The 12,232-nt window shown below is 39.7% G+C and overlaps 1 protein-coding gene across 1 annotated transcript; it reads left to right on the forward strand.

The window, feature by feature from the left end:
• Nucleotides 1-3: 3 nt before the first annotated feature.
• On the forward strand, nt 4-10,901 carry UTP6 (UTP6, small subunit (SSU) processome component, homolog (yeast); the record flags this gene model as incomplete). Its single annotated transcript, XM_010081862.1, is given in 19 exon segments — nt 4-60; nt 671-712; nt 798-890; nt 1,560-1,607; nt 2,412-2,475; nt 3,015-3,133; nt 3,728-3,805; nt 4,228-4,309; nt 5,045-5,126; nt 5,708-5,889; nt 6,723-6,802; nt 7,480-7,557; nt 7,729-7,908; nt 8,611-8,691; nt 9,503-9,527; nt 9,530-9,605; nt 9,693-9,759; nt 10,055-10,127; nt 10,706-10,901. Coding segments are annotated over 19 exon segments (1,665 nt in total), but the record flags the coding sequence as incomplete, so codon positions are not given.
• Between the last annotated feature and the right edge of the window lie 1,331 nt (nt 10,902-12,232).

The following is a 12,232-nucleotide window of genomic DNA, read 5'->3' on the forward strand; positions in this document are numbered from 1 at the left end:
CTGGAGTACAAGATACAGCGGAGAGCGCTGCGGAAGGAGGATTTCATTAATTACATTCAGGTAGGCCTCACTGATCGGCAGAGCGTGCTAACTCCCCGTGTCGGTGCAGCTCAGGAGATGGCGATTCCGTGGTTCCCGAGGTCGGAATGGGGCTGCTTCGGGACGCCTCTCCTCCCCTGCTGCCTGCTGATCTCTTGTAAGCGGTGTATTGGCATACGCTTTGTGTTCAAACACACCAGAGCATGCAGCATAGCCAGGAATTGGAGCCTGCGTTTGGGATGAGAGAGTCTTCTTTCCTGTTTTGACTTTTCCCTATAGTTTCTTCTCCAGGGATGCAGAGACCCCGGTTCCCTGATGTGCTGTGCAGATTGTGATTAACTGTAATTAATTTTTTATGGTGTTAGAAGATTGGTTTGTGCGTTATAATTCCAGGAATATGTGGGGTGCTAACAGTTCGTCTGAAATATCACATGCAATACAAATACTCAAGCTTACATTCAGTCAGCCTTAGAAATGTAGTGATCTGGGCAAAAAAATTGCTGCTTATGTTTTCTTGGGTGCAATTTTAATGCCCCCCTGATTAACTATAAAGAACTTCATCTCTGTTTTTTTTTCCCTTGCTGTTACATGTCTCATTTACTTTTAAATCTTTTTTTTCACCCCATTCCAGTATGAAATTAATCTTCTGGAACTGATCAAGAAAAGAAGAGCAGTAAGTTTGTCAGTTATTTAGAGTATAAAATACTTTATGCCAAATTCTCTATTGCAATAGAATTAATACTTTTTTCCCCCCCGAGCGCATTGGCTATTCGTTTAAGAAGGATGAAATTGAGTACTCTATTCTGCATAGAGTCCATAGCCTCTTCAACCGTGCTACCGGAAAATGGAAGGTAGGTTTGTTTCTTTCATTTGTACTGATAGGTTGAAAAATACCCTTTTGGTATGTTGTAATGTAAAAATTAATCTACATGTCACTGCCACCAAATATTTGCGATAATTTAGAAGGATGTAATAGAAAAATTAAGTGGGCACTTGGTCTTACAGTTAGCAGTAGCCTAGAAGTAGATAATTCATATCAGATAGACTTTTTTTTTTTTTTTTTACACAAACAAGATTTTGTCCTTTCTGAGTCATTAGTTCTCAGCTGTCTAGAGCCATGTATTGCCATGTGAATTTGGTCTGTGCTTGCAAGGGCTAGAAAAAGAATGAAAAGAACTTTCAGCTGCTTTAGGAAAAGATTGTCTTGATACATCTAATGGTAAAACAAAATGAGGTGCCTCAGGAACCATTACAGTTAGCTCTCTGAGGTCATTGTAACATAGATTTGATTGGAGGGGCTGTGGAGATGTGTCTTGAGATGGGAGGACTGGTTTTCTTCAGATGTTTTGCAGGAATTTGCAGATATGGGGGGGAAAAAAAGGGAATTTTTAATTCAGAATTCCTTCTGTCTGCATGCCAAATCATTGTACTGAGGGCGTATTGTTTGCTTGTCAATGTGCAAGTGATTTTGTGCTTGCCTTATTGTGTGATGGATTCTCTCCCCGTTGCATTTCCAATAGGATGATGTCCAGCTTTGGCTTTCACATGTTGCATTTTGCAAGCAGTGGGTAAGTTTTCAAAATCTTAATCTTACCTGATTTGAGATACTGGATTGGTGTTTAATCAGGCATTTGGAACTGGAATTACAAGACATCAGTAGAAACTTTACCACATGCTGTGATACTGAACTAGTTTTGATAGTATTATTGGAGCTGCCTGAGATTTTCACTGATGATGATGTGTAGAATTTGACTCAGAATGAATTAGTCAGAAATTTGATACTTGCAGGTGGCAAAGGTGAGGCTAATTGCATTGAACTTGGAGTACCATTTGCTTTGGAAGAATCATAACATTGGTTATATGGTCTCTGGAATGAATGGATCACCTGTCTGTGAAATGTGATTTTGTTCCAAATGTTTCGTATAGTGGCTATGCTGAGAAATGTATTTCTGGCAGTTCTGTACTTTGTGAACTTATCTGTGCAAGTCTTCACATTATTATTAGCATGCAGTCATTGTCCTTCCTCTACTGAAGAAGGTGACTCTGTCTTAGTAATGCGAGTGGACAAAGGAGGAATGCAGTCTTTGCCTCAAAAGCAGTCAGTGAGACTATGGGTTTGTGACTAAGTCAGCATTTGTGTTAGCTGTGTAGCTCAGACAGGTTTGATTTAGCTGTGTTAGTCTAGTCTGGTAACGTTTGGAAACTGGTCAGTATTGAACAAATAAGAGAAACGTTGTGCTGAAGATAAAGTAGCAGAGAAGTGTCTTTTCCAGTGCAATTGCATTACTACTTGTAACCTTACGTAATGAAACTTGGTGCTGGAGGTTCAGTTCAGTGCTGGAGTGGGTAAAACAGAACTTCTTTTTTTACAGAATGCAAAACATCAGCTTAGTAAGGTATTTTCTACCATGTTGGCCATTCATCCCAATAAACCAGGTAAAGAAAACAATGGTGGATGCTGTGTAATTGACTGGGTATAAATTACGTGTTGGTTTAAGTGCTTGTAGATCTCATTTCAAGCTATTGGGGTAGAAGTTCCTACTCTCTTTTCTTTGCCTTGCTGCTACTTCAGAGAGAGAGGCTGTGACAGGGCTTGTGCTGAGCAATCAAAAGAAGTAGGAGTCCCCATGGTCTGAATGACCATTTCACCAGTAGGTTGGGGACTGGGTTAATGTTTGAGGTAGGAGATGTTGAATACTCACGGCTGCTTTTCGGCTTTTGAAGACATCGTTGTACATGATTGTGTATGTAGCTATACCAGATTAAACTTCCTGGATCTGTTTAGCTTTTAGTCCGTTAACTCGGTTTTACCTGGGAGATAATCAGTCTTATTCCATTGCTGAGCTCGTGCATTATGTTGGGGTGGGTACGTTGAACAACAACAACCTGGGCATCCTGGAGAGTAGCTTCAAAATGGGTTCTCATGAGCAGCCACTTGCTTTGCCTTAAAATGAATTTATTTTTATTTGTTGCAGAACTGTGGATTATGGCAGCAAAATGGGAAATGGAGACACAACTCTCGTCAGAAAGTGCTAGGCACTTGTTCCTTCGTGCATTGCGCTTCCATCCAGAATGCCCAAAACTTTATCAAGAAGTGAGTTCCTGGGTTTATTCTACAACCAGTTATTTGATCAATGAGAGGAAATCAGTCCAGCATATTGCTCAGATGAGTCTGAGAAAACTGGAAAAAACTTTTTTCCCCATCAGTGGGGAAATGCTTTCAAAAAGAGTTTTTTTTTTTTAAAAAAAAAGGTACTTTGCACTGGTAACATTTTTGAGTTTAGCAAATCCTGTATTTATGTATGCAAAGTGAGGGTTTTACACTGTTTATAGATAAATGTGTCAGAATTCCCTTTTAAAGTACCATAAGCTCTGCTAGGTGATAGTTCTCTGGGTAAGCTCTGGCATTCCTAGCCTTTGCTAGGGAACATGGTTTTCTTTGAGGGCAAGTTAGGGTTTAAAGAATGACTAGAAAGTGGTAATTTCTACATGTGGAAAATTTCTGAGTAAATGTGTAGGGCGGATAGCTGTATGCACAAACCTCTACAAAACAAGGTTCTCAGACACACGTGGGATGTTGGAAAGGTTCTGATTTGTAGCTCCTCAGAGCTTGGTTTACCATTTGTGGACTTAGATGTTTTATGATTTATCCCCATGCCCACAGTAATTTCATTTTATTCTCTCGCAGTATTTCAGAATGGAGCTGATGCATGCTGAAAAACAAAGGAAGGAAAAGAAAGAATTTGAACAAGCAAAGATGGACTTGGTAAGAGATTAGTTAAGAGATATTGTCTGTTTGTGTGTCACACATTTGAATGCATAGTTTCAAGGGATCTGTATGAATGGTTTGTTTGAGAACAGCTTAGAGAAAGTTTTTGTTCATGTGCTGTGCCTGTGTTAAGCTTTTCAAGTGTTGGCTGGTGCTCAGCTCAAATACTTCATGTGTTGATTTTTCTTTATATTTGTAAAGTCTTCTGTTACATTCCCTGGTTTGAAAGTTAATAGTAATTTCTGGAAAGGAATAGTTAAACTTACTATCTCTTATTTCTTTATGGTTGACTTGAGCAAATTAGATAAAGACAGACTTAAAGAAAAACACTATCTTCTGGTGGTTTTTTCCATGTTTGCAAAAATGGTAGCTGATAAAGGAAGACAATTTTTTGAGTGATGTTATGCTTGATATTGCAGGGGGAATTCAATTATTCTGAAGAGATTCTCAATGGTGAAATGGCCCGCATAATCTACAGGGATGCTGCTCAGAAAATTAAAGGTATTGTAACATTTCTTGTACTTACTCAGTAGGAAAATTAATCACCTTTAGGTTAGCTCTCCAGTAGGTAATACAGATAGACCTAGCTCCAGTGTACACAGTAAGATATTTTCAAATATGTCATTTCTTCAGCAGAACCTAGATAATGCCAAAGTATAAATTGATGGTGCTGATAGTTCTGATTTCATAACTGTTATGAAGGCTGACGCCTCTTCCTGTACAACAGCTTTTGGGTTGAAGTGGCATAGGTGCTGGGCTTATAGTCTCAAAACCTGTGTGTTTAAAAAAAACATATACTGTGTGCAGCTTTGGAGAGGTCTGTCCCAAGTGTGGAGCGTTCTGTGTTTTTATGGCAGAGTCAAATGAAGGAGTAGAGGAGGTGCTGATTAAATTCGCAGGTGGAACCAAGCTGGCAGGATCTGCAAGCATATCAGGAGAGGACTAGTTTGTCACTTTGGAGTCTGGAATGTCCTGCCTCTCATGGATGTTTTTTTGTAACAGGGTAGCATGAAGTCATGAAGAAATATAGTCAGACAATCAACATCCTAACATACGGCTTATCGTATGGGTGCAACACCGGGATTTATAGAAAAGAAGAGGGTATCTATCTAGGCACTTAACGTGTTATCGGTTATCTTTGTCCTGAAAAACGCTTGCAAAGATACAGAAATGCAGAGTGTGCAATAGATGTAATACTCCATAGTGTTTTTTTTTTTTTCTCCTCTTGAAATGTAGGTGTTGAGTTCCATCTGGCTGTGCTTGCTATTGCAAAGCTCTTTGATTTTACCCAAGATTTGCAAAAAGAAATTCTTGAAAGGTGAGGTGTGGCTTTGAGTTGTGGGTTGGGTTTTTTTTTTAATTTTGTTTTGTTTTTTCAGAAACATGTTCTGATAACCTCTCTAATTTGTGGTGGGTTGACAGTTTAACAACTAAAGGTTGTTCCTCTAAGGAAATAAGAGTGTTAAGGCCTAAGGGAAATCCTTTAAGAAAAGCAAAACATGAGGCAAGCATGCTCTTTACAAAAGGATATTTGTATCTAACTTTAGAAAAGGCCTTGAGAAGCTGCTAAGAAAAATTTAGATAAAATACAGTTGTCACTGAATAATTACTACACTTAGTTTCTGTAAATTTACTGCAGGAACTGTGGATTTTCCTAGTGTACTTTGTGGTTCTTTTGCATCCTTAGTTTCTCCATGTGTTCCTCTCTTGAAAGAAAGATCTCTCTCAATCTCTTTTGAAAGTTTGTCTAGTTCATGCTATTACTGGTAAAATGTTTTTTCTCTGGCATTTGGGTACTTAGAAATCAATTACAATTATATATCAATATAACAACTCTTCTAAACGTACCTGCAAAAGAAGAATGGCGGTTGAGGGGCATGACAGACACATTGTGTTTAGTTTGCAGACCAAGTACGCAGATAATCCTCTTACATGGGACTACATGGCCCGTCGTGAGCTGGAGCTGGGGTCCCTGCAGTCCACAGAACACACCACAAAACAGATGAAAGTCTCTGAAATGACCCAAAGAGAGGAACGGTGCTGTGCAGTCTTTGAAGAGTCTGTGCGAGCAGTCCCGACAGGTGAAAAGTTCTGCCTGCATTTAAAACATGATTTTTTTTCCTGGTATTTTAGCATACTGTGTACTCTGAATGTTTTGAAGTAGGAGTTGGCAGGCTCTGCCATACCTGAGAGAAGGCAAGCAGTTTTTAGATGCTACCTTGTTGAGATTTATTTTATGGGTTATTTGGGTTATTTTTCAATGCATTTATTCTCTTGAAGGAGCTGCTTAAGTGAAAGTGCTTTTTGTTGCTTGTTTGCTTTTACTAATGTGATTTAACCAATGAGGAGAATAGAAGCCCACAGATGAATAGAGGTTTGGGAGTTGTAAATAGAGAAGATTTCCTAAGTGAAAGAAGCCTGTAGAACTCAAGTATATTGCTGGTTAGCTGTGAGTGAGTGATGTTTTTGAGTTGCTGGTGGAGTGGATATCCAACTTCAACATCCAGCACTGTCCTTACTCTCAAAGGAGGCTCTCAAGGGACTGTCTGTGGAGTGGAGTCACACCTCTGCTTATATAGCCTTTGAAGACAAGGATTTCCTCATCTGCCTGTGAGTGTCCTCACTCTCGCAGGCCCATTGAAAACTACAGGCAAAGGGTGCACTGAACATCAGTTGTGACAGCGTGCGCTGAAGCCTCAGCTGAACTAAGAGCTTGTTGTTCTTTAGAAAGAGTTACTGGCTGCAGCTTATACTGGGAAGCCGTTCTTAATGTAGGGTCTTTTTTAATAATACAACATTTTAAAACAAAGATGGCATTAACACTTAGTGCTTGGATTCTCTATATTCCTTAAAGATGAATATTTGTGCTTACTCTTGTGTTTCTATGAAGTATATTGTGCCTTTAATTCTACAGAGGACATGTGGAAATGCTACATCACTTTTTGCTTAGAGAGATATAACAGGAAGACCAACAGTGAAGAATTAAAGCAAAAGGTAAAAGCTTACTAGGAAATCATCCCTATTTTTACTGGCTTCTGTAATCTGTCAGATAAGGAACAAATATATTTTGGCATTTTATCAGAAATACCTGCGGCCATCATTAAAAATCATTTTGTCTCCATCTGAGGGGATCACTTTTACAGCCAGGTTCACACGTGGCCTGCCTGAACATGAATAACTTGGGCATAAACCAGCCTTGTCCATGAAGTACAGTGACCTCTTTGGATGGAAGTTAAAGTGCAGACTTTTTCATGTTCGCTGACAGTCCTGCAAACCTGCGTTCAAATAAAAGCATGAATTAAAATGACTCTTGCAAATAAATCTGAGGAAAGTTTGGTGCTGACATGTGGGCACTGTAATGATGCATCTATGCGTTAGTGTGACTTGGTGAATTAACTAATCATCCTGTGCAGTTTGGTTCCCTTCTAATACAGCAAAAAAGCATTGCTACCTTGTTCTTTTGTTCCTTAAGGAAGAAGTGTAATTCAAATGCTCAGATTTCCCCTTTATCTTGCAAATGTATGCAGGCACCTAAAGCATTAGATATGTAACTGTTTCTGAATTTCAGTGACATGTTGAAACACTGATGCGCTGGACTTCTGGTAATGCTGGGATCTGGTATATGCAGGAATAATGCTTATTTTCTTTGCTTTCTTCTCTGTTGGTTCTAGAGGCTGGAGAGGACGTTGAGTGTGTTCAACAAAGCCCATGAGTCCAGTTTGCTGCCAGAAGCTCTCTATAAGCAGTGGGTAAGAGCTGACAGAGAAATAGATTGTGAGACTGTCCCTCATGGTTTTGTGTGCCTGTCTTTACCATTTTGAGTAGATAGAAAAGCGGACAATATTGTGTTCAAGGCCTTGCTTTTTTAACAAGGTATTACACATCTCTTGTGCTGATTAGCTGTATCTGTTGGGTTTTAGCTTCAACTATTACTGGAGTCCAGCCTCTTTGAGAAGGCTACAGAGGTGGCAGAAGCTGCAACTGAGCGCTTCAGCCTGTCAGTGGAAATGTGGCAGATGAGGCTGCAGGTGCTGATCCAACTGAAGAGTGATGGTGTGGCCCAGTGTTTTGAAGAAGCCATTAAGCACGTGAAATCTAAGGTCTGTGCTGGTTTTATGGTCTTGCGTGCATTAGTCTTGGGCTGGAAACCTTTGATACTTATTTGAGAGTTTTTTTTCTTTACAAGGCATGCAAAGTCCCGACCTATTTTTAAGGTCAAAAATAAGAACTTGACATTTTACATGCACATTGCATTCAGGAGCATTAGGGAATTGCAAATTCACTTTATATTCACAGTTTTAAAGTCTGAATGCTCAGAGGTGAGATTTTGCATATTCTCCTAGCAATCAGCTGGTATTCTTCATGTCTTACTTGAAAAATGGGTTTCCTTTTCTTCTCTGTCTTGATCTATTGTTTGTGTGTGTGGTTTTCAAGCTTTGAGTTATCTGTGGGCTGTTCCATTTCAAACCTTGGGCACAAGGAGTAAGGAGAGGAAACAAGAAGGTGATTGTTTCTTTCCTCCTTATTCTCGGAAGTTGCCTTTGTACCGCAGTGTTTGGTGATGCAGAAGAACTTCTCTCATCCCTGGTAACGTGTCTTGCAGCTGTCCACCTAAGTAGTATTTGTCCTGTGAGGGAGGAAACAGGAAGTGATTTCAGTGTGTAGTCCAAAGTTGCCTAAGAGCTATGCCTAAAGGTCATTTTTTGTGGCAGCTGTAATACAGAACCTGGTAGATGTTTTGCTGGTTCTGTAGATCAGAGCCACTGCATTTCAATAATTTGATGTGTGTGCTTACCTTGTAGGACACTTTGCCATTGTGGACCCTCTGGGTGGAATGGAGTGAAGGCACAAACAGCAAGGAAGACACAGAAGCTCTCTACCAGGTACTTAGCTAATGGAAACCTAATTTTTATGACAGTGTGTAAATAAACAGGAACAATGTGTGTGGATGGAACATGTAACAAATGCTTTATACTGCAGTTCCTTCGTGGATGTGTTGTTAACAAAGTATTTCAAGCAAAACTGTGTTACCAAAAATCAGTTGGACGTGGGCTTATAAGCACAAATGTTGTCCCCATGCTTCTAAGACATCTAGTTTGTAAGCACAGTGATGGACTCTTCTTTTACTTTGTGGTCTAGAATTTTTGCTCTATTTTCAGATGTCTGTCTGAACAAGGAAAAGAGAATTTTCCAACTTGTGAAAACATAACCTTGTTACAGAAAACTCAAGAACAAAACTAGGACTTTAATCTCACTGTAAATTCCCTAAATAGGTCAGGGCAGAACATTTCCTCTTTGCCTGTCATGATGGGTTGAGTTTTTTTTTTTTTTTTCAACATAAACCGTGTATTTCTGGTGAAAGCTTGAATTCAGTAGTTTGCAGAGCATTGTGAAATGCTCTGCGTGAAGGATGTTCGGGAAACGCCAATTGCCAGCTGTATGGAATATTACAGGAGACGTGTTTTAGGTTACAACTAATAATTTGAAAAATACTGGATGTGTTACCTAATGCTGTCTTTCAGACATCATCTGGGATGTTTTGGTTCAGTACTTTGTCTCACTTATGAGATCTGCTTTGTTAGATGCCTAATGAGGGAGAGGGTACTGTTTGGTTTCTTCTCCCTTGTTGCCTTTTAATTGTAGCTTATGTGGTTGGTTTGTTGTTTGTTTTTTGTTTTTCTTTGAAACTTGCAGAGATCCTTAAGTTCCACAACTCCTGCATGACTATGAAAGAAAAGTATCTTGACTGGACTTACAGAAATGGTGGTTATAAGAAAGTTAAAAGAGTCTTTACCAGGTGACAAATAAAACCTTCAAACCTGATTGTGCTAGAGCATATTGTTAAAAGGCTTGAAGTCTCAAGTTGCTTATGTTTTTACTACAGCCTGTGTGAAAATCGTCCGTTTTCACTTGACTTCTTCAGGAAGATGATCCAAATAGAAAAGAAGCAAGTAAGTTATCGAATATCCAATTAGTACCTTGTATTTGTAAAATACACTTCTAACTTTGGATTTCAGTAGGAAACGGGGCTTATGCGTAGTGTCATTATTTTGTGATCTGTTCATATTTGTCTTCTAAAGTGATTCATAGCATGTAATACAAAACCAAGTTCCATGGTAACTAATCTTTGGCAGTGTGCATGTGTGCACGTAATTACCATGACTCTTTTTCTTTGTAAGAATCTAATCAAGCTGCAGATTCTCTTCTGTACAAAATAAATGACCTTTTAATACCTTCCTTTGTTAGGAATCCTGCAAAATGCTTCATCTGAGAGAATACTATGAACGTGCCTTGAGAGAGTTTGGTTCAACAGATTCTGGTAAGGGAATTTTATTTATTTATTTATTCACTCACTGATGCAGTGTGTCATTTTATTTCCATCCATTTCAAAAGGTAGCTGTTTGTTCTGCCCTTGTGATTGCTGTCATGCAGAGTGGACCTTGTTTCTTCTGTGCCATTAAGTACATGACGTTCTGTAGCGACTCTTCACTTTCAGTCCAGAGTCGTTGTTCACAGTGGGGTGGCTTCAGCAGAACTACTAGCAAATAAGTTTTTGACACTGGCTGGCATAAGAGATGCGTATCACCTTTAGTTTGGATTTGTGAACAGTATGGAGCTGTGTTTTTATAATCAAGATTTCCGTAGTATTCCTTTTTAGAAAGTAAACAGCTCAATTACTGCTGAATTATTTCTTAAGACATCACTGTTCTAGGTGGGAATAGAACAGTGGTTCTTTTGGTCCTCAAGGGGTAGGGGGTTGTAATTTCACAAAATAAAACTTACTGCATTAGCATCATAGATACTTGCAAAAAAAGAGAGTTTCTAGGTTAGGTTCAGTATTTTTGTTAAGTAGTATCCAATCAAAACCTAAATAAAAATTCTATTTTTCTTTTAAAGATCTCTGGCTGGATTATATCAAAGAGGAGCTAAGTCATCCCCAAGGCAAACCAGAAAACTGTGGGAGCATTCACTGGCGAGCTATGAAGATGTTGCAGGGAGACCTGGTGGAAGACTTTGTTTCCAAATACACTTTACTGCAAACTGGACATTTATGAAAAACTCTAAATAGTTACAAAATGCTTCTGGATTTTTTTTTAACTTCTTTGTATAAAGATAAATATGTGTCTGAATCGTATTAAAGTGTACCTTCTTTACACGCTTGCATACGCGGGGAAAAAAGCATCGGCCCCATTGCAGTTGTTGCTAGTGTTGCTTCTGCCAGGGGCAAGTTCAAGTACTCAGAGGAGAAAGCAAAGGCATCTCTGAGGGTGTTCTTCACTGAGACTTCTAGAGCACACTCTACCTCCTGCCTAAACATTCAGATGGAATAGTTTTAATGCATCAGCTTTGACACTCTGAAAAGCTAGTGTTACAGCATGTAAGTGTGGAAAAAAAACCCCATGGAAAGTACATGTGTGGGAGATCTTTGTATCTTACTGAGTTGAATAATGACAAGTGGAACACTGAAGAAACAATCTGTAAAATGATGGTATTTATTTATTGTTTCCTATCCTTGAAGTCATCTGTAATCCTTCTTTGAAAAACAAAACCAACCTCTGCACCCACCTTTCATTAGTGTTTGCATTCTGCAGGTGACTATGAAATGTAGAGGAGAGCTGAGATCTGTTACAAATGTCACAAAATGATGTGTCAGGAGAAGGTTCTGACCTACACTTCACCTTTCTGTCCAGGTGCCTGAACGATGGGTAACAGGTTTTTGAGATCCTGCTTTCCTTATCTGATTGCAGAGACACATTTTCCCATGTCAAACCCATTAAATCAGCATAGGTGCTGCAGTACAGGAGCATGTGGCAACAGTTCCTTTAATTTCCCAGTGACTGATCAGTGACATAATGACAATATAGAAAAATACTTATTGAAGATTTTTCACACAAGTAGAAACTGCAAAGCTGGTAACAGCACTATTTCTGGAAGCAGGCCCTTTTTCTTCATGTGTTCTAGTTCCTTATGAGCTTTGCCCTCAGTGCACTGCCTGCCGCCCCTCTGAGCCGTGTGTTTCCCAAAATCACCTTCAGCTGGCCCCTGTTGAGGGAGCACCTGCAGATCGTCCGTCCAGGTGCTTCCCATCTCTCTGTGATTTCTCTGAGCATGCTTCTAGCAGGAGGCCTAACGGAGAGGGTTGTCTTTGGGTGAAATTTAAAAGCCACAGAGTCCGGAGAGGCGTTGATGTTTTATTTACAACTTTTTGTGAATGTACATGTGTTTTATGGCAGCTCTTTGCCTGTGTTTCTTGGCCTTTTTTCTCCAGTTGCTTTAACTGCTTGTGTCTGCCCTCAGGTCAGGTTGTTTTCCTCTCTCACGGGACAGAATTCCCGGTAGCGGTGACAGAATTCCCGCGTCATGCGCTCACACAGCGCAGGTGGCGGCGGCCCCTGAGGGGATGTGGGAGCCCTTGCGCGCGGG

This window comes from Pterocles gutturalis, unplaced genomic scaffold (assembly GCF_000699245.1).
Source record: "Pterocles gutturalis isolate BGI_N339 unplaced genomic scaffold, ASM69924v1 scaffold3674, whole genome shotgun sequence".
Taxonomy (NCBI): Eukaryota; Metazoa; Chordata; class Aves; order Pterocliformes; family Pteroclidae; genus Pterocles; species Pterocles gutturalis.